The sequence below is a fragment of the Bombus huntii genome, chromosome 9 (assembly GCF_024542735.1).
Source record: "Bombus huntii isolate Logan2020A chromosome 9, iyBomHunt1.1, whole genome shotgun sequence".
Classification (NCBI taxonomy): domain Eukaryota; kingdom Metazoa; phylum Arthropoda; class Insecta; order Hymenoptera; family Apidae; genus Bombus; species Bombus huntii.
This window is the reverse complement of record NC_066246.1, coordinates 9,397,300-9,420,572: the sequence shown is the minus strand read 5'-3', so window position 1 is coordinate 9,420,572 and position 23,273 is coordinate 9,397,300. Positions and strand designations below refer to the sequence as shown.

General features: G+C 33.9%; 2 protein-coding genes and 1 long non-coding RNA gene across 6 annotated transcripts in view; 2 read left to right on the top strand and 1 right to left on the bottom strand.

The window, feature by feature from the left end:
* Window positions 1–66: 66 nt before the first annotated feature.
* LOC126869476 (endoplasmic reticulum aminopeptidase 2-like) lies at window positions 67–21,628 on the top strand. Of its 4 annotated transcripts, none has more exons than XM_050626069.1 (15): window positions 67–463; window positions 3,433–4,464; window positions 11,249–11,395; window positions 11,491–11,576; window positions 12,531–12,627; window positions 12,898–12,980; window positions 13,163–13,368; window positions 13,467–13,647; window positions 13,993–14,218; window positions 14,566–15,128; window positions 15,204–15,435; window positions 16,044–16,449; window positions 16,598–16,740; window positions 16,961–17,313; window positions 17,680–21,628. In XM_050626069.1, the coding sequence occupies exons 2-15, from the start codon at window positions 4,332–4,334 to the stop codon at window positions 17,833–17,835; spliced, it is 3,012 nt and encodes a 1,003-aa protein (XP_050482026.1). In that variant the 5' UTR covers window positions 67–463; window positions 3,433–4,331; the 3' UTR covers window positions 17,836–21,628. The 4 variants fall into 4 exon arrangements, with proteins under 4 accessions (XP_050482026.1, XP_050482025.1, XP_050482027.1 ...); XM_050626068.1 differs by having other exon boundaries at window positions 11,246–11,395; XM_050626070.1 differs by lacking the exons at window positions 67–463; window positions 3,433–4,464 and adding an exon at window positions 5,928–10,156 and having other exon boundaries at window positions 11,246–11,395.
* On the bottom strand, window positions 20,685–22,799 carry LOC126869482 (uncharacterized). The gene is made up of 2 exons (XR_007690935.1): window positions 22,671–22,799; window positions 20,685–22,491 (listed from the first exon to the last, which is right to left on the bottom strand). It is a non-coding gene; the product is annotated as an uncharacterized LOC126869482 (long non-coding RNA).
* Window positions 22,485–23,273, top strand: part of LOC126869477 (segmentation protein cap'n'collar) — a 112,025-nt gene continuing 111,236 nt past the window's right edge. The window contains exon 1 of the mRNA XM_050626073.1: window positions 22,485–22,850. Coding sequence (XP_050482030.1) covers window positions 22,761–22,850 — 90 coding nt within the window. The 5' untranslated portion in view covers window positions 22,485–22,760. The remainder of the gene's footprint in view (window positions 22,851–23,273) is intronic.

The following is a 23,273-nucleotide window of genomic DNA, read 5'->3' as shown; positions in this document are numbered from 1 at the left end:
CTGCGTCCGGAAATTTAGCCACGCTCGACTCTCAAACTCCCTTCAGTGCCATTCTCACCGTTCGACTGCATACATGTGACGATGGTGGCTGTTCTCGTAACGAAAGAAGCCCCGTCTCTACCATACAGCCTGTGCGAAGCTTAAATCATTCGGCGATGCAATCGTGGCTCGTACAGTTGCGAACTGGTGCCGAATCGAGCACAGACACGCCGCGCCTTTTTCTTCTCGCTCGAACCGCTCGACCCGCCGCGTACGTAAATATACCCTTCCGGTACAATGTTTCGATAGTCTCACGGTGAGGTGCCGGTTCATCGTGTTCACATACGCCACTGGTATCGAGAAAACGAAATCGACGAATCTCGAGAATATTGATCGGTTCCCCATGGAATCGACCAGCTGGATTTCTTCCTCGACGAGGGAAATCCTTCTCCTCGGTGTTCGCGTTTTCTCTCGCCTGCAGAAGGTTAGTCCTGCACATTTCATACTTTATTTAGATCTTAAGGTCCTTTGAACCTCGGTGTACCTTCGTCGTGTAATTCTTTGAGATTGAATATTTCCAGCGTTTTGTGTTATCGTTATTCGGTTTGGTTTTTGGTTAGACTGAGCACCGAATAATTGAGAGACGTTAAGGATAGTGGGGAGTCACAGAGAGGTCTTTGTATGTTATATTAGCTTCGTTTGTTTGGAGGGATTTCTCGACCGCGAAAATGGGCAGGGTCAACGTTCTATCACGAGGTACCGCGTCCGTGTATTAGACGCGCACACGAATGCTGTTACCTGTGTAGCAGACGGAAGTAGGATGAAACAAAAAGTTGCATACTGTTTCTCTCTCTGTTGAAAATTCACTCGCTGAATAAGAGAACACGCCGACTAGTTCGTTTCGTACGCTAGTTTCTCAGAATTATAGAAAAAACTAGAAAAACCTGAGTGACTCCTCGGACGTTCTACAAAGCTTCTGTTGTTCGTATGATACTAATCGTATTAAATGTGTTCACATTAGAAATTCACATTCGTTAATCAACTCGTAATCAATTTTTAGATACTTGCATTACTGTTGTGATCATTGTGTTACTTGATAAAAATGTTGTCTATAAATTTCAATCTATAAAAATCTACGTATAAAACAAGATTTCTTAGTATTATCATAATTTATGACTCAGTTATGACTGAGTTATTACTGAAAACAAATAATTATACTTTGCTTTTTCACTTAATTGTGACAATTCACCAAGAAATTTGCTAATTTTATTTCTACTAAATAAACTTAAGGAGACATAATAGCTAAGAGTATCTAAATCTGATATAGATATTTATAATTCATGCATCTTGCATAACACGTTTGGTTTTAAGAAAATAATCCATCTACTGTCGTAGAAATAAACTCTGTTTCAATGTAGAAAATATTCTGAAATTACAGACAATTTTCGCGTAACCTTCAGTAGCTTGCACATGCATATCACTTATTACGTAAGGTTGTGCATATAAAGTGTTATTAAGTTATTTGCAAACGAAGCTGACTGCAGAAATAGTCAGACTTATATGTATGAAAGTTCTATAACTACGAACGATAACGCATAATTGTTTCGATTCTGTATAAGCTAACAAAACAAAAGACGAATTTCCACTGTACGTAAAAATTCCCTTGTGTTTCCCCATTAGAGTTCTTTAAGTATTCGATAACTAATGTAAGTACATATGTCGACCAATTGCTTTAACTCGAAGAAAAATGATGATGTCTATAAAATAGCAATGTTAAGATAACTTTAAAAGCATACTTGAATTTTTGAACCTTCAGTTGTTATTTCCTTTCTAATTGGGACAAATAAGTAAAAGAGTTTCTAAATTGCGAGTAATCCATCAAATATGATCGACTTTATTTACGCTTTGAAAACATTTTAATTTTTGCACCAGCTGTGTATCTGATAAGATATAAATTGTTACACTAAAAAATTAGTAAATGTATATATAGATGTAAGATAAAAGAAGGAAGAGACGTGGCTGGAATTCGTGAGGAACTTTAAGGGAAAGAGTTTACCAGGAAATTAATACTCATGAGAGATCAGCGTTTATAGACTTCGTAATCTGTTCATCGAGATTACAGGAAATCAATAAGGAATTTCTAATATAATGAATTTAATTTTTCATGGATGTGAATCCTGTAGCCATGATTAAATTGATTCCTTTTTATTAAAAGATTATAAATATATATATGTATCTCTTAACAGAATAATTAGGAAATACTAAATAATCTGTATTAAATAAATTTCATACTATTATGCTTGATTTTCTTGCAATTTCATTAGTGCATAAAAAAGATCATCTTCAAATTTACCAAGTACAAACTTGTATTATACCGATTAAATCATGGATTTCTATATGTAACATTTATCACTGAATCATTTAACTTTCAATTACATCCTAATATCGATGATATTTTCAACAATACTCACTTACCTTGACTAGAGTAGGACATGTGTAATTATATAATTAATGAAATTGAGAGGCACGTAGCGTGTCTGAATTGAAAGAGAAACAATTCGTACGTGTAAACGAGAGACAACGATAATGGAGATGAATTAGCACCCAACTCGGTAAATGCATAATTACCTGCTACCGAAATGGAAAGAAAGTGTCGTTCGTGATTCTAGCGGTCCTCTTATCCTCGACAACTCTAATTACAACGTCTCGGATAAAACCTTCGTTTAAAATGAAAGTTCTACAGGACAATCCAGTGTCTGTTGTATGAACAATTTCCCGCCGTATATATATATATATATATATATTTTTTTTAAATACACCTCAACGAACACCTAAACAAGAGGAGGTGAAAAACAGCAAAGACACTGATGCATATAATTGGCAGCTTTGTTGTGGCTATAAAAATAACTTTATAAAATATGCGTTGAGTGTGAAACGTACGATCGCACTGACCTATTATATCGGCCATGTATTATAATTATAAGCCTGATTAAGTCAATAATAACCAAACAACGCTGGCCTATTATCTATATAAAACGAACAAATAATATATGGTGCATTATAAAAATTTAATCGATTCTTAAACTCTTAAGACGCGTGTATAAATTAATAATAATGTCTTAGGTCGAATCTTGGATTATGTAGAGATAATAAAGTATGTTCTTCATTATATAAAACGATGATTATTTTTTAAAAAACAATGTTTTCGACAGTTTAAACACTTTGAATAAGAAATATCTGCCAAAATTGATTATGATATTGTTACACTTAATATTACTTATTAATTATATTCATACTATGCGTATATTAGTAGTTAACAATGCATAGGTTTACGAACAACATGTTGTATATATTTAGAGAATATCTTCGAGAGAAGGATGAGAATAATTTATAAAAATAATTTAAAATACAAAGTATACAAATATTGTATATATGTTTCGTACTTTGTTTCAGATACCATGTCTAGCGATACACTAAGGAAATATTGCACAACTTTACAAGGAAATTATTAATCCATCGTTAGCAAGCAATCAAACGAAAACCAGCCAGTTAACTGTTTACAAAGTTAATACTTATATTTAATATAATAATCTCTTTTAATTTGCAATTTTAATGACTGCTTGTTGTATTTGTTTAAAATATGACCAGCCTTCGCACACATATAGTGTAGCTTTATATCACGCATACAGTTTTACAAAAACTAGTGAACTTTATCATTAAAATAGAAAGACACGTAGAACTATAATACAATATCATCCAATAGTTACGAAAGTAATTAGTGTAAAAACAATCATTGACTAGATCCACGTGCACTGCCCGACTAAGGGTTCAAATTTAACTAAAACGATAGACTACTCCTTTTATAAACCACGAATATTTGTACGAAATTTATACGCGAAACTATCGTTTTGTAACAGCTACAAATCTTTTTCTCGATGACATTTTCCAACGCTTTGTGTCGGGGACCAATGTATAGGAAATTCTTCGCCTTGAGTGACATCCGTCTGCACACGACGAATAGATAAAATAATAAAAATACGTTACGAAAACTATCGGCTCGTGTTAAATATAGATCGAGCAAATGCATCGTGAAAAAGAAGTGACGAATGTTTAGAGTAAAGCGTCGAACGAATGAGAGTTACATAGTTCGCATGAAAATTCCTCGATCCGTTGACACGGATGCAAAAGAGAAATACAAAAGTGCATCGTTCTCTAAAAGCATCAACGTTGAAGAATGTAATTCGCATCGAGTCACGAGAAATAGGGAGCCAAGGAAGCGTGCATCTTCCGCTTGAAACTGCACACAGTGCGAGCTTACTGGATAAAAAGGCAGGCAGAGGGAGAAAAGCAAAATGCCAGGGGGAACTTCGACGCGAGAAAGCAGCGAGGCGATCCGGATGGAGCCTTTAGGTAGAACCTCGAGTTCGCGAAGTCCCGGGCAAAACGGAACCGCTAACACCACCACCGAGGTGCCGATAAATTCAGGTGAGTAAAAATCCACTTGCACCGAGAAAGCACGTTTACTACTTCCTTTAATGAGTTAACTTACTGCCAACCTCGTACGGACTCTTAACCTGAAATTTCATTAACACTGGGGAAACAAAAATGGTCTCAGCGGTATTCTACAACCGTAGTAAATAAAATTGTTCCCTTGGCGGTTCTGTTGCGGAAAAAAACAAGTTTTATACGCAACGAATCTGCGCTGAATATGCAATTTCTTTTCATAATTTGAAACCTTATATTTCCATCCAAATGTGTTTAACAATTAGAACTAGAGATTGATTTTCTCTATACTTTCTTATCATGATGTATAGAAGTTAGCTTGGAATGGATTTTAAAAAATTTAAATTAACACAAAACGTACATTTTTTTACGTTTGAAATACGGTCACGGTGTGTGTGTTTTATTTTGCACAAAGCTTGAAAAGCATATGTATTAAGCGTAATTACTGGTTTCAAAGCACATATCACTATTATTCATGACCTTATATTCTTTAGATACCATCTTTTCATGAATCGACAAAATTCTGACTTGTAACAATAATAATTGCCATCGTTAAAAATGCAACACCTATAATAGATTATGATCAAAGTGTTTATCAACTTGTTTTAACACAAAATGAAAAACGGGTTTAATCAGGAAAGATTCAGAATTGCTATTTTATTAAACGTTTATGTTTCATAAAGTTTGTGTACCTGATAAGAATCTAAAGATCTTTATCGTATATATAAAACTTTATTATCGTGTAAAGTGATGATTCTTTATATGAAAACAATCCCATTATGATCCAAGAATAATTTTTACAATCAAGTAGTAACTAGTAACCATGAAAATATATTTAAGTTGGTCGAGTTTATGTACTATTCTAGTGAACACCGTTTCCAAATCTGATCAATATCGATAGAATCACAGCGTTTATAGATGTCTGAACTTTTGAACTTGTGACCTGTTTTATTTTAACGTATTTATGTAGGTTTGTTTCCGCCTTAAAAAGTTACCCAGCTTTTGATACAAATCATTCTAATATTGATGAGTCTCGTACATTTGAAACTTAGAAATATACATTTCCTCACGAGTTAAAGCTACGAGTGAGCCTACAAGTAGCGCAATGTTGTAAAAGATTCAGGAGCACCGTAGAGACCGTGAATTTGGTATTAGTTCGTGGCCAGATATTTTTTTTATATAGGCGATGTATGTAGTTATATCAAAATAATCTTTTTTTTATTCAATGAAGATAAAAATGCAATAGTGTTCTGCAATTAACACTTTATCAGCGGCACGTCTTTGCGACGAGCAATGACTTGTTACCGGAAACATTTTTAGAAAGTAATCAGAAATGAGAAAAGATTGATCATTTCCTTTGAATTGTGTCTTTCAAATTAATTGAAGTATTAACATAAAGATTTAAGAATACGTTAAAGAGGTCTTTATTATTGTTTATATATTATTTATTAAAGATTATTTAAGATACATATTAATTCAATTACATTGCAATATAAATATTACATTCCTTCCTATATGACATTCTAAATAATTAGATAATTTAGGTTTAAAGTATTAACATTACTGTAAAATGTAATATGATTATTTGACGCATTCACAAAGATATTGTAGCTGATGTTATCAGATACTGACCAAAATTAAATACGAAATCGAAATAACATTGATAGTTCTCATATCATGCATTGCACAATCTAAATTTTTATAGAAATTCTGTAGAAACAATTCGGTAGAAACATTATTATCTAAAATATAGAAAATTATTTGTTGGCAGGTGTTAAAGGCCCGTACTTTTAAACCTTTATTTTAAAAAAAGAACATAAGATTGAGCATGTGTATATTATATAAAATACTCCTTTTATCGTCCCATAACACACCTTGCTTAATTGACCTTATAATTCGTTACATATTGAACGCAAACCTAATCTAACCCATGTCTACATATATATAACTGTGGTTTTTTATGTATATCTAAAAACCACGATAAAGAATAATACAGTTTAACGTATAATTAACCACGGTTACTATTATTACGTAATAATCAAATTATTGATTCAAAGATTAATTTTAAATCAGGAGGCAAAATCTTTCAAACGCACGCAATGTTTAAAAACGTTGAAGTTGAACAAATTCGATTATGATAACAGTTTTTGCTACCTGTAAATATATATTATTATGAATTTTGAAAAAATATTTCATACAGATATCTTATACATGTTTATACGTTTATATAATCCGTACATTTTTATATCCTTTTTATCACAAATACGTAAAAATCTACAATTTAACGATGAACTACTAGATTTATGACAAATTCCTTTTTAAACGACAAGATTTTAAGCGAATATTATTTTGATACCTTTTAACATTGAATTTTAACAAATTACCACACGTGGACTTTCTTGAGGAATCTATTCTCTGAATTTCACATTTAACACAACTTTAGTGGATTTAGAGATTCGCCCATCCTTTGAAAAATCGATTTGCCCCTTTTTCATCCCTTTAGGAGTTGAATTTCGAAAGACCACGAGACACGAGCGTGTTCATTTTTAACGAGCAGTTCATTTGCCGAGCCTCAAATTTCCAGCTTTAGCGAATATAGGGTTACGGTTACCCTTTAAGAAAACAACTTACTCCCCTTTTCACCCCTAACGTGGTTGAATTTTGAAATATGCTCAAATACGTTTATTTATTTTTAATGAGGAGCTCGAAATGTTGAATTTCGCGTCTGCAATATTAGCAATTCGTGAAATATGAGTGTCCTTTAAAAAAAAATTTGACCTCCTTTCTACCCCTTCAGGGTTTGTATCTCCAAAAATTCGACCTTATCGCAACGTCTAAAAAGAAGTATACTATCCAAATTTCACGTTTCCACGCACAACGGTGTGGGCTTGGCGTTGATGAATCGGTCAGTTAGCTTTGTTTTTTATATTCAGCTATAGATTCCAAATAATTTATTTTTATATACACACCGATTTCTCAGAATTGGCAACAAATGTTGTAGTGATCTGTTTCACACAAGAACCGTTCCCCGTATCCCTAAAACTTCATTCGCAGGTCAAAAGCCAGACAAGAAACGGAAATGTTGCCCCTTTCTCTAGTTTGAATGCCATTGCCAGCATTCAGCGGAGACTTTGTCCGTCAAGGATATTGAACTTCGACAATCCGAACGGTTCGAGTACCCTCATTTATACTATGAACTGAAAACTTCTAAGAGGTCCTCGATAGCTCCATAATCGCTAATGCAAGGACAGGATTTTATTCCGTGCTTGCATTGCATTGACGTGTTCCAATTTTTTTCTCGTATATTCTTATGCTGATTTCGCGTTCATTTCTTGATAATGTCAGCTTCCATCGTTCCAACTCGAATAGCTTACTAGACGAACTCTGTTATAACGATCGTATGGAATCTAGATATCTGTAGACACGTTTTATGAATATATTGTATATGCTGTGCGAAACATTTTGAGATTTCATTAGCATTATTAGGGGACTCGACTAATTAATCATTGTAACGTAAAAATATTTCAGTCTTCGCTTCTTATTTGGTTTTGCCTAAAGAATTACTTAATTATTGATTAAACAGAAATTCTGTATATAATTATAATATTATACACATATAATTATTTAACAACAAATTTATGAAGGATTCTTTCTAATTTGACTTTTGCCGAAGATATTTCTAAAATCATAAATAAAGTAACACAGACATCATGTTTAGTGTCTCTGTGGAATTCATGTCAATGCTATCGGGAATATAAACGTGCTCGGAATAATACAGATAATTAGAATGGATAGAAGACAAAAAATACTTACTACGTGCAAATATACGAATGGTGTATATATGAAATATACGTTTCTTCAAGTAAAACTTTAATCGCATTATACATATACTTATACGAAATTTTTTCCATATTAATTAATTTCATTATCTTAGATTTATAGAAATGATTAATTTTAGAATTCTAAAATACTTAAAGTAAAATAAATTGTAGTGTCTTATTACGTTCTAAATCTTAATATTATTAAACGACATAGCACGCTCGATGCAAACTATAATATAGCGATTAAGATAAAACTTATTTTATTAGGTCTAGAACGATGACAATGCAAAACACATATTGAATATGCATGGCGGTTGTGTGCACTGTCGGTCTTTCTATCGTATGCAAAAACGAGAGTTCTCGTATCGAATGTTTAAAATGCCAATACTTCATATACCGTTCAATAGCTTTGTAAAGTAATCGTGTTAGTAGCGAACTAAAATGAAAATCCATTTTCTACACAAGAATTTATTACCTATGAATATTTTCGTTAATATCGTATAAATTAATTTTCAAACAAAGAATATTCATAAAATTATATCATTTAAGTCGTTTCGTCGCTAAATAATGCGTCAATAGAATATATGCGCAATAGTAGAATGTTATTCGTTCATCGTTAAGAGTACAAATGTTAAGTGTACGATTATAGAAAAGAAATACAATACTTCGCAAAGAATTAAATTTTTTCTTTTTGTCTATAATTGCATAGTTAATATTTCTAACATTAACGTAACATACGTACAACAAAATGATGATTTTAACAGGGATATTTTAACAACGAAATGAATGAAATAACATAATTTCGCGAAAATGTTTAGTGCTAAAATACGAGTCGCGGAGTATTGAAACCTTAAAGGAAAGCAGAGGGAAATACCAAAAATGGTAGAGAATCTTCTTACCAACCCAAGCGTGGAAGTAAAATGGCAAGTAGGGTAGGAATCACTGTGAAGGGTGGGTCACGGATGGCGCCACAGTAAAAGCAACCAACCACCCCCGCTGCAACTCTAGGCAAAGCGAGGTGCGGCGTGGCGAGAGCTGCAAATTCACCCCCGTAAAGCGATCCGCCACCAAGGGGTTTGGAAAGTCGCCATTTCTGTCTAACTCCGCAGTCGCTATATTCACGTTTTAATACCAATGAAATGTCAAGGCACGTTGCGCGTTATAGACTCGCCGACGTTGTCGAGCTGTTCGGTGACTTCGTAAGCGTCACGTTGTTGCGGGTCCTCGGGACCTCGTTGGTCGCGCTTCTACTCGGGCTTCTGTTTGTACTCGTGCTCGTGCTCGTAATCGTGCTCGTGTACGTGCTCGTGTACGTGCCTCTGCTCACGGTCGTGTTCATGATTGCGTTTGTGAAGTTCCTCGTCTTCGTATCCGTGCCCGTGCCCGTGCTTCTTCAACTCGTGCTCGTGCTCGTGCCCGTGCTTGCTACTTCAGGAATTTCGAGTCGATCTACTCGAGCAATTAACTCTGCCGATTAAGCTTTGAACTAGACGCACGACAAACGATTAAGAAAGAAAAAGGAAAAGAAAAACGGAACGAGAACAAGGAAAGAAGGTTGAGCCTAAAGTAACCGCAAGCCCCCAGTGAACCAGTAGGTAAATCTGCCAGTCTTCCTCGGTGATTCCTTGACCTTGACACTCGAACCGACGGTGTATCAACGAAAGTAACTACTAGGCGAAGCAGGCAAGCTACGAGTACGACCGCCCGAATTCTGGCTGAACAGAGAGAGCCCTTGATCAAAATCTTATATGCTACGAACGACGGTCAGGTAAAAGAAATCGTTCGTCGGAGACCGCCGCCAAATCGGTTCACGATGAGCGAACAAGATGTGGATGACGTTGCCTTTCTGACAGGTGAGACACGTCAGAACAGGCATTCGAGAATTTTTGTGGATTTTCTCGAGTGAAGCTCAGGCTCTAGTTTCGTTCCCGTTGCAATCTCATACCAGGGGCAGCTCCTACCACTTCTGACAGCTCTGTTTGCCCCTTGACCTCCCTTCCTTTTCACGGTTTCCCTTCATTTCCTCGTCCTTCTTTTCCTTTGCTTCTTTTTCCCTCTCTTTTCTTCACACGCGGTTCTCTCCTTTTCCTTTGAAATCGTTCGACCAGATGGCCCACTTACGACCCTCCGGGCTACGAATAGACTATACGAGAAGCACGTGCGTGCGATCAATAAGAGACAAGCTTCTGATCTTTCAAATTAAAACACGCAACCCGGCTAGCCTCACGCGTTTATGTATATGTATCTTCTTGTCGACCGATTAACTAATTATCATCCTGCCTGTGACAACAAATAGAACCACTTGCAAAGTGCGTAAACACATCTGTCTGACACAGAACCATACAATATGTTGCAACATGTATCGTATAGAACAAGCCACTTTATTCAAATGACGTGAACTTTTCGAGCAAAATTGTCTCAGAATTCTATATACGTTGATATTAACTTTTGTTTACTTTATACTTCGCTTGCGTTGAAGGAAGCTTTAAGCATACGTCTCTTAAAATTATGCGTATTCAGCGTATTATTTTGTAATGGCGCCATTCTTACCAATCCATCCAAATTGAATTTAAATTGATTGGATGTTATAGAGCTGTCATTCGATGATAAGATATATACACAGCATTTCACGTATTTTGTTGGAGTAACTGCATTAACGTCACTGTGGACTGTCGCTCGGCAGTCAAAAATCTAGGTCAAGTGTGTAACCGAGGACAGGAAACTTGTTTCTCACGTTAGTGGACATTTCACGTTTGGGAACTTATACGTTTCACCTACTTTTTCAATGTTCAATAATATTCGTACCTCTTGATATATATATTTCATTCGATGTTATAGACAACATACGTAATGTTGCCAAAACAAATTCAACGCGTTTCTCGTGCTTTAGAATAGGGAGCGTATGGACACTTGATTATTCTTCAGGAGACTCTTTGTTCCAGGAGACAGTAACACAGGATTGCACAAACGTAGTATTTATGAGCACAATGGAATTGTGTGTTCTCAAAAAAGGGCTCTCTGCGTAGCTACCGTTGTTTTTGCGATCCTTTTCTCCATATCACTCATCATTGCCTTCGCGGGACCACAAAATGGTAATGTAACGTTCCCTTAATGTAAATAACATTTCAATTTTGTTTCTGTATTACTCGATGCTTGTTATTGGTTTCTCCTTTTCGTTTTTTAATAGACTGCCCTTGTGCTGGAGAGAAGCCACCCAATCTGGAAATCGAAGACGATGAAAAAAGTAGCGAGCCTCTTGCAACTAATGGAGAGGTATGGTTATTTGTGTTTGCTCTGCTGGTTATACGATCGAAGTGGAACAAAACATATACTTCGTAACACATATTCTAGACATAATGTACAAGTAATAACGACCGTATGTATTCAAGTTCTCAAATGGTACAATGAATAATGTAGATTCGTCAATGTTATTCATACATGCCATATGATTTCAAATATATTACATTAAATTTTTATAAAAATATATTTAATTATATATTAAATTATTAAGATATTTAATTATGTATAAAATATTAGAATAAAGGATTATATCGTAATATATTAAAGGATTATATCGTAATAAGTACATTAAAGAATTTTAATTTCATGTTTTTGTATAGATACAAGTCGTAGTATTCATTTTAATCTTCCACAAAAATTTGAAGAATCATATATTATATTCTGTATATTATAAAATAAGAAAATAACAATTACTAGTTTTCATTACAAAAATGATGCAGTTTTTAATACAAAACACAGTTGTTTAAGATATTACTCTTGGAACATAAAGAGAAAAATCTATCTGACCTGAAACCTTTCTATGCCGCGGTACGTAAAAAGAAAAAATTAGGACGTATAGAAATGCAAAATATATAGGTATGTCATGTACGTATATGTGTATGCAAAGTGTGTTCTTTTGTATGTCACATTTCAATGCTTGTGCCTGAGCCTTTGCTTGAAGCTTACTGTGAACGAGCTATAAAACGTCTTGGCGGGAAATCAATTGCAAGACGTCTATAGTACTATAAATTTCCATACCCTAGAGTCTAAAGTATCATAATCTAGAATTGCTGGTTATTTGATCAATTTTATTGTTGATCATTCATATTTTACTAGCAGTTACATAAATAGTATATCTTTAGCATCGAAGATAAAAAATGTATGCAATTGCAGTAGCTCGCTCAACTAACGGTCTAAAAATAATTTAATTGAATGGAACTGTTACAGGTGTTTCCTTGGAATAACGTGAGGCTACCTACGTTTGTGCATCCTACTAGGTACAATATCACTATCCATCCAAATCTTACCACCTTAGATGTAAAAGGTAAGTAGTATATCGTTAATTAGTTGTTAGCTAACGTTCGAGAATATCGATTATTACATTTTTATTGCGAAAGAATTTGTTTTAATTTATCAAGCTTTTCCAAAACGCTATTTATTATAAATATGTAGAAAGACATTTAAGACAGAAATCTTACAGTATCTTTAAAATTAAGAAATTAATTTCTGAAGTAAAAAAGTAATGTTTCCGTAATGCTCTGCACTAAAATATTTAAGAACGAAGAAAAAAATAATTTTTAATTTCCATTTGCAGGACAGGTCACAATCGAATTCTATGTCGATAAAGAGACCAACTATATCGTCTTCCATAGTAAAAATTTGACAATAAATGAGAAAGTGAGTATTTAAAATAATATGCGTGTACAGTGGCTCGAAGTATTCGTACACTTACAGACATATTTTATTAATATATTATGTATATTTATGTAAATTTCATTAACATACGTTATTATGAGCCACTGTACATACATCAGTATCATGTTCTATCTACTTTCTAATTGCTAAAAATTGGTTTTTAGATGATTCAGGACCGTAAAGGCCACAGATTAAAAATTGCAAAGTTACTGGAATATCCGAAACATCAACAGTTGTATTTAGAACTGGAAGAGAGTAAATTTCGGAAGAGAGGGAATTACACAGTACACTTGAGGTTTATCTCGAAACTGACGAGTGAACTCGAAGGATTTTATCTTAGCAGCTATGTCACCCCAGAAGGAGAAAAGAGGTCACTCTGAAACTGTAATAATTTTCTGTTTGGGAAATTGCTCAAGGCGTATCTTCATTTTGAACGAGATCGTAACTGAATTATTTTTTCGACTATAGGTACCTCGCCACGACTCATTTCGAACCTACGTATGCACGCTCGGCATTCCCATGCTTTGACGAGCCACAATTTAAGGCCAAATTTAAGGTTTCGATATTTAGGGACAGATTTCATATCGCGCTATGCAATATGCCTGTGATAAACACCGAGGATGCTGGATTTTACATGGGCACCGGACTGGTGAGTACGAAACTAGTGAAGTTATGTTCTTGTTAAATTATTTTATTAAATTAATGTTATATCATGATATATCATTATTGGCCAAACATTTTCCTTTGTTTCTTCCTCATGAAATATTTGAAACCATATATCATTATTGTTATTTCTTGTTTTACATATCTGATTTACAAAACATTGTTGTACGTTGCTAAACGTACTATAATTTTACAAAGCTTCTTAGTTAAAATGTATAGTACACAAAATATTGGAAGAAAAACGAATACTATATAGTACAGTCTATAATTTATGTTATTATAATTGTACTATATGTACGTAAATAACAACATTTATTGCAAAAATTTTCAGCTTCGCGATGATTTTCAAGAATCTGTAGAAATGTCGACGTACCTGGTAGCTTTCGTGGTTTGTGACTTCAAACGAGTCTCCGAATTGACTAAAAGGAATATTTCCGTGAGTGTTTATGCAGCAGAGACGATGCTTCCACAGGCAAAATATGCGGTAACTACAGCTGCTCGTACAATGGATTACTTTGAATCTTTTTTCGGAGTACATTATCCATTGCCTAAACAAGGTACGTGATCAAATCAAAATATAAAAGTAATTGTAAATACACTCGATAATAATTTCATTGGTGAAACAAAGTTTCTTATTCATGGTGTACCAGGTTTTTCTGAACAGACATTTCTAGTACATTGTATGACTATGAATAAGAAAACAATGTTTTGCAATTAAGCTAAGAAACTCCGTTATATTTTAAAGTACAGCTTTCATCTAATAACATTTCTATTTTAATATTATAACATTCTTTTCTTATTTCTATTCATAGGATATACTGACAAAATATGACTGAAAATACTTGAAACACCTTATATATCCTATATCAGTTTTTAACATATAAATTTTATTAATTTCTGATAGACTTAATAGCTATTCCTGACTTTGCCGCTGGTGCAATGGAAAACTGGGGCCTAATCACGTACCGAGAAACATCAATACTTTATGATCCACAAGAGACATCAACCAATGCTCACGAGTGGGTCGCTATAGTTGTCGCTCATGAATTAGCTCATCAATGGTTTGGTAATCTCGTCACTATGAAATGGTGGAACGATTTATGGTTAAACGAAGGAGCGGCCAGTTTCTTCGAATACAAAGGAGTGAATCATATCTCACCTGAGTGGAGCATGATGGATCAGTTTATTTTAGACAAAACTCAACCAGCACTTGATCTCGATGCTTTGGCAAGCAGCCATCCCATAAGCGTGCCGGTTAAAGATCCAAATGAAATCGAAGCTATATTCGATGATATCAGTTATAGTAAGGGCGCCTCCATACTCAATATGCTTGAGGGGTTTCTGTGCGAGGATGTTCTGAAAAGTGGATTGAACGACTATCTGAATTCGCACGCGTATGGAAATGCGGACACGAACGACCTCTGGGCGGTCTTTACAAAACATACAAATAATACTTTTGACGTAAAAGTAGGTATAAGTTTGAAAGATTAATTTTAAAAACTTATAATTTCTGGTGTTCCATGAAATACAATGTGTCGGCAGGCTATTATGGATACATGGACCCAACAAATGGGTTTTCCTCTGATTACGATCACACGTAATGGGAATACCATCACAGCAACTCAGAAGAGATTTCTAATTTCGCCAAAAGAAAATGATACAGAACTGCAAGAATCAAAATCGCCCTTTGACTACAAGTGGTATGTCCCGTTGAGCTACTACACAGACAAAGAACCGCGCAAGCTTCACAACATATGGATGAATTTAACCGATGGTAACACATAGGACAATTATAACGAACATTTTTTTTTTTAGAGATGTTTAACAGCATTAAGCGAGAAATCGTTAAAGGAGTCCGTTCAAAGGCGATATAAAATTATTTCCAATTGATCTTTTTTTCAATTTATTACAATTCCTACATAGGAGATTTATTGATTTTCGATCCTACCTTTTCCACCGATGTTAGATAGAAAAGAAGAGGAACACATTGACAACTATGATTTTTGATAAAAATAAAATGACCTTCGTTGAGTGTGTTTTTTATCTAATTGAAAAATTAAGTTGGGAAATCAAGGTGGATCATAGATGAATCCTAAAGTACAAAAAATTAAGAAAAATCAATTGCATATAATTTTATATGGTTTTCGAATAGCTTTGCAATTATTGGGCTTTATGAATTATTAGCTGGCAATTTCATTCGTTTCGTAGATCTCATTTTTCGAATAACGTGAGCTTCATTCGTGCATTTTTAAATTAAAAGGTAATATAATATAATCCAAATTCATGCATGGAAAATGTATTTCTTGATACGAGTGAACTTGTTATCTGATAATAAATTGAACCATATCTTCGACCTCATGCAAAATTACTACATATTTTCAGTAACGTTCGAAATACCTGCCGACGTGGAATACATAAAATGCAATGTGAATCAAAGTGGATTTTACCGTGTATCTTACCCGGAAGAGATGTGGTCATCAATCATCACTACATTATTGAATAATCACACCAAGTTTAGTCCAGCGGACCGTGCTAATCTTATTGACGATGCGTTTACGCTTTCCGAAACAGGCGAGTTGAACGCTACCGTACCTCTTGAATTATCTCTTTATCTTTTGAATGAGAGAGATTATGTGCCATGGACTACTGCACTGGGATATTTACATTCTTGGAAAGATAGATTAAGCGAAAGTCCCGGATATAAAAGATATATCACATTCTTGAAGCTTTTGTTAACTCCAGTTATCAAATACGTCGGTTGGGCAGACGAGGGATCGCATTTGAAAAAGTAAATATAAAATTTTGTTAACTTTAGAACACCAACAAGTCATTTTTATAACTGACAAAGTTTCTAAGATTAGGAAGATTAGAATAATCGTACAATTTTTGTACATCGAGTATCTTAAATTTAAATTGGCTACGTTTCTTTTCCACAGGTTATTAAGAATTGCAGTGCTTCAATCAGCTGTATCAGTAAAATTGGACGATGTTGTAAAACCAGCAAAAAACCTTTTCGAAGACTGGATGTTAAAAGGCAAACGAATTGCCCCAAATATACGAGACGTCGTATACGTTGCAGGTGATACAATATTATTTTTATCATACATTCAATATGTTCACCACGTTCATTCGTAGATTCGTTTATTTATTTGCAGATTCACTGATATTCAGATTATATATAAATTCATTATATAAGATAAATTCATTATATTTATTCATTGCATTGCGTTTATTCTTCTTTGTACAAGAATCAAATTTTATTCAATCATTCGTTACATCGTACATTTTTCTTTGTACAGGAATCAAATTTGGTGGTGAGAAAGAGTGGAATCATTGTTGGAAAAATTATCAAGAAACTCAGGTACCAAGCGAGAAACGAATAATGTTGCAAGCGTTAGGAGCGACGACAGATTCTTGGTTGCTACAACGTTACCTTTTACGATCGTTAGATCGAGATATGGTGAGATCACAAGACGTTGAAACTGTTATAGCCTCTGTCGCTACCAATCCCGAGGGTCAATTCCTTGCATGGCGTCATCTCAAAGCTTACTGGCCTCAGATACATGTTTTATTCGGAAATGGATCGCTGACCATGGGTAGTCTTATATCTGTTGTAATTTCTGACTTTTTCACGGAATACGACTACCACGAGGTAAGTAAAAAATATACTGTTTCATTTCTTAAACACAATTTTATAATGAAACACTTTATTAATAATGTTCCAAATAACACTTGTAAAAGAATTATTTTTAATTTTATCACTGTATTACTTGCAAGTGAATCATTTTAAATTTTATCGTTAAATACTCGATAGCTCTAATAAAGGATAAAATTATCCTGGCTTCTTCTTTCTGTAATTCTGTACCTAAAGTATATTCTATAAAAGTAAGCAAGATCACGTATATTTTTGTACGATATTCAGGGCGATTCAATTGCTGAAACTTTCAAAAATTCCATATTTAATTAATAATCCTTTCCATATAAGCCTGTAATAAGTATTTTTGACGTTTCGTCTTAGGTTTCGGAATTCTTTAAGGAAGTGGATGTCGGAAGTGGTCGGGGAGCATTAGAACAAAGCCTAGAAACAATCAAGTTCAATATACATTGGGTAAAACAGAATGCAGATGTCGTTGATCGATGGCTCATAAATTATTTGGACAGTCACACAAGTTAACCCTTTGTTTATCGGGAATGGGACACGAATGACGCGAAATTATCATCCATACATTTCGTAACAATACTTACGTTTTTCATGGTGCTCATCGATACATGATATCTTCGTGTGACACGATATAGTCTAAGAAAAAAGTAAGACGTTTGTTACTATCCAAAAGGTAACCGTTTATTTACCACTTAGTTAGGTATATACATAATAATTCGCAGATCAAAAATGACCCATTTCCGTCGTACCCATCAAAAGATTCTTCTCATCGGTTAAAAATCAATGATCCTTCAACGGACGAAGGATCGACCGATACTTTGTCGAGTTGCGAGGCCTCTTGCACAATAATTTACCAACTAATAATATTAGTCATTTGACAATTTACATTCTAGACTCTACATTCTAAATTATTCCACAATTTTACAATTTATTCGTCAAATAGGAAATGATTTGTAAAATTCACTCTTAACATTTCATTTCTTTTATTATCAAATTTCTTAATATGATACAAGAGAGTTTATTAATGATATTACACAATGGTTTGTACTTTGTAACTTGTAAAGTTGCACTAATATCAGTTCAATCGTGTAGGAGTGCCAAGAAGTATTAAACTCATACCAAAGTTCGTACTATCTGATTTTTGTCCGTTGGAAGAAATCTTTCGATGAATCGAAACAAAGCCGAATTGTTTATATGTAACACATTATACACCGATTTATACGCACTTTCGAAAGTATTTATTTATTATACACGCAGTGCGTGCAGATTGGATTTATTATATATAAATAGAGAGAGAGCGAGAGAGAGAGAGAGAGAGAGAGATTATAGCGAGGAGAGAACAACGTTGTTCCTAGGGTAGTCGCTAACCCATCGAATTTTTCCGGGAAGAAGAAAAGGGCTAACGACGTACGCCTATTAACGTTGACACTTTAGTCTCCCAAATAATACTATACTTTATTACAAGGAGTGACAGTTAGTTATCTCCACGTGATGCCCAAGCCCCATTCCTGATCCATCCAGTACAGTAATTCAACGGAATGCTGAAGATTTGACGAGAAACGCTACTTAACATATTTCACGAGTCAGCCCTAAGCTCTATATTAAAAGAAAGAGTAGCTATAAATACGATCAGTAATACAGAATAATATTTTGGCCTGTGCTAGAGTACGTAAGATTTTTATTCCGTTTAACGTTTATTGTATATATACAAGTATAAAGTTACAAGATATTTACATGATTATTTTATTGATACAAAATTTTTGTAGCGGTAAATGTCAATTGTACAGTCAGTAAAAAAAGAAAAAATTAACGAATTACATTATAATATGTAATATAATCGATGACGATCATTAGAAATCCATTTTTCGATGAAACTCAGCTGCTCTTATAAAGGATAGTGTGATTCGCTGTAAATACATAAAAAAGAAAATCAAGGAACGACGTTAAATTGGGTTAGTACTAATCAAGTAATTACGGAAAATGCCCGAAACGATTGTTATGAACAGTCAGTTAATATAAGTAGCATATCAATATTGGAGAAGTGTTCGACAGATTAATTCGGCCAAATCTTTCGTCAAAACAGAATTCTAGTTTCGTGGGAACGGCGATCCGACAGAGAAGATTTGGCCTCGAGAGAAAGAACATATTACGAGGATTGTATCGTCCCTCGGAAATAATCGCGAAAAATTGATGTACCGTGTGTGTCGTGTATTTATTATTACCGCAGAACACTGGATGCGCGGGATATGTCTCGCGTGGAGCTGATCATTCTCCATGTGAAGTAGCATAATAGAGAATCGGATATTTTATTATGAAAAAGTATATAAATTTATGTATGTAATCTTGTGATGCTTTGTATGGTATGTACATATTAGCGTAAGAGAATTGTGTGCTCTGTGTGATCGGATATATTTAAAAGAAAAGGTATCTAGATGCATACAAAATATGTTAATGCCAAAGTTAACTGCTGGCCTTTACAAAAAAAAAAAAAAAGAAGAAGAAGAAAAAGAAATATTCGTGTGATTTTGGTATGATTCGTAATCTTGAAATGCTAATGAGATTGAATTGAAATTAACCACTGTTAAACGTTAGGTATACATTCGTCGTGTACTTACATCACTTCCTACGTTCTTCTAATTCTCTATCGACAATAAACATAAAATATAAAACAATATATAACAGGGAAATATTTAAAACAGAAAGAACGATTTCGTTTACCACTATTTCTAATAAATGAAAAATCGATTTAGCATTTGAAGGTTAAAACACCAAAATCTAGATAACTGTACAGAACGCGATGAAAAAAAAATCAGAAAGTACCGAGGATATTTCGGTGCGGTGGTGTTATATGTATAATATGTATAGTACAGAAAGAACTAAGTTCAACGCAAAACAAATTTTTAGCCCAATCAGAAAAGAACTCGAGACACTCTGTATACGTTTGGATTTTACTCCACGAGAGCTATTTTCTATGCGTCTCTTATCTTCCACTGCCCGTATCCAATGGTCGACCAGATCTCACGAATATTCAATTTTACGTGTTCTCATCACTCTCGTTAAACAATCAAAGCACTCGTTATCTAACAAAGAGACATTCACAATATAATTAGTTATTTCACTATAATTAGTTAGAGCACATAGGACACGATTGATCTCTCTATCCTTAATCTATCAATAAAAAAAAAACTGCCGACGATGCTTGCAATTCGAATCCCCCCGCGAACAAGAGAAAAGAAAGGAATAGCATTTTTTTCGAGGTTCATGCCATTTTTTACATATTTTCAATCAGAGTACAATTACTTGGAATCCCGACGAGTAACGTTTCTTGGTATAAAATATCGTCGACTTTTATCGAATTAGGATTTTCTGGCCGGAACTGTACACGCATGTTTACATTTAGAAAAACGATTTATGAAAAAAAAGATTTATGAAAATAAACGACTGCATGGATCGTTCATCCCTTTAAGTAGATTTTGATACACTCCAACGGCGAATTAATGAATCGACGCACAACTAGATACCTTACATGTAAATAGCATATTTTTTCACTAACGGATATTCTCTCTTGTTAAAGATTTAAACGGACGAAGTCGCTCCACGATATTTGCGAAAGCGTTCGGTTCGCCGGTTCGCCGGTTCGCCATTTTCAGTACGAAGGGAGCACGAACCGATTGGCCTACTTTACAACATTCGTATTATAGCCGAAAGTACTTGTTTAAGAAGTAATACGCAGTTCTCTCGCTTTCGTTTAAGAGCGAAAATCGCACAGATCGTCATGTTCCTTTACAAAAAATATAGATTTACGTCTAATCGTAAGTGTAACTGTCATGAAAGTCACGCACGATTATTATTATTTTATCGATTACTTTCTTCTTTTTATCACTAATTACAAAGGTCTAACAGTATTAGAAAAAAAACCATTCTTTACCGTGGTGTTAAGGATTATATCGAATAATAACAATATATATTTGTTTTTCGAGTTTAAGAACGATTTAATAAATAATAAAAAAAAAATCGAATCCACTAGACGCGGAGTAAACCGATGCAAAAGTTCTACCGAAAGACTGGACATCAGAATAATCAAGATGAGTACATACTTATATGTATTTTATGCAATCACGACCCGATAACGTTATGTCTTAAGAGAACGAGGCTGTCTTGCATCTCATATTTATGAATGAATTATTGATACAACTATATATTGTATACCGTTCTCTACTGTACTGTTGTCATAGATATTTTGTTGTATAAAAGAATGCGAGATATGTACAAGCATACAAATGAATATATTATATGTTTAAAATAACGTACACGTCATTTCATTCTTTCATAAACATTTTTACCTAAGTACACATTATCCATCTATATGAAGCTATGAAGGTATTAACTAAAAATTTAGGATATAAAATAAATATTCTTATAGCTCAGTATTACGGATACATTTCTTGCAAAAACAGTTGCGACTAAATATAAATTATGACTCTTATGATATTTTGTCTAAAATTGTCCTTATTATTTTTCAGATATATATAATTAATTAAATGTATTACAAAATAAATTACGAAATCCGTATCATTCTTTGTAAGTCTCTTAAAAAAACTATAATTTTATTTATGAAGAAACTGTATTTGTCTATAACTAACAACATTATTTATAAGAAGAGGTATAACAGCTTAATAATTAAAGATATGTTACTTGTTTTTAAAAATTTTATAATATGTGTATAATAATGTACATACATAACATCAAATGATATTAAATAATAAAAATTCCATTATATTCTGCCACAATCTTTATTCTTCTGGTACTGTATTACATTAAGTGTAATGCTTGTTAATATATTACTATGTTGCAAGGTAAGTAATGAAAACTTAATAACTAGTAAATAATTTGACATTAAATAAGTTTCTAGTGATTAAACACGTGGAGCCATTATTTGGTATGCATAACTACTGAACACATATTTCAAATCTACATCTTGGTGCCAATCAAGTGCGCCGGCGTATCAGCACATCGGATACGGAAACATCGACGTAATGGAACGATGTGTTTGCTGTCCGCGCCATGTTTAAATAGCGCGGTTGTAACTCATAGTGACGTAGTCCAAGAAAAATTCCAATTATCTCATACTGAGACGACAGACGGTTGCTTTAGCGTTGATCCTAATAACTGCATCATTGCGAGAAGGAAAATTTTGTTACAGAAATACTTGTCATTGAGTTTTAACTGAAACGTGGTTTAAAATACGAAAGTTCGCAACATATCTTCGAAGAAGGATTTATTACAGTGGCAGAGTGCTTTTCGAAATTAAGTGACGTAATGTATTTTACTTCCATGCGGGTAATTACCAGTAAAGAGTCTCCACCCTGTGTTTCCCAGTGTTCAAGTGACTTCTTTTAAAACAATATACGTTTTAAAATTAAAAAGTAAATAGAGACATGCTTCAAACAGATGATTTACCGCGTATGACACCATTGTCACCCGGCAACAATGCAATAGTTCTGAAGTTAGCAGAATTTATCAGCAAGGTAAATACTAAATGTATGAAAATTTGTGATGTACATATATGTGTAATCTGTGACTGTATATACATACATTTTTGCATATATACATATACTTATTCACACATGTGAATGCTTCCATACATGTCCACGTACTTGCTTGATCACTCATGAACTTGTATTAACAGTTTAAATATGGCAACTACGCACAGTGTGTACCAACATGACCGTAAGCGAAGTTCCTTTAATTTGATTTTATACAATTCCATTCCCTCTCTTTCTTTCACAAACATACGCGTAAACACACATTCTCTTTCTCTCTCACTCCCTCCCTCTTTCACCCTCTCTTTGTTCCTCTCGCACCTAAAAATAATAAATACTAATGCATTAACAAATTATAAGTTTCTAAAAGAACTTTCTTTTACATTTACAAATTGTATTTGCATTTAC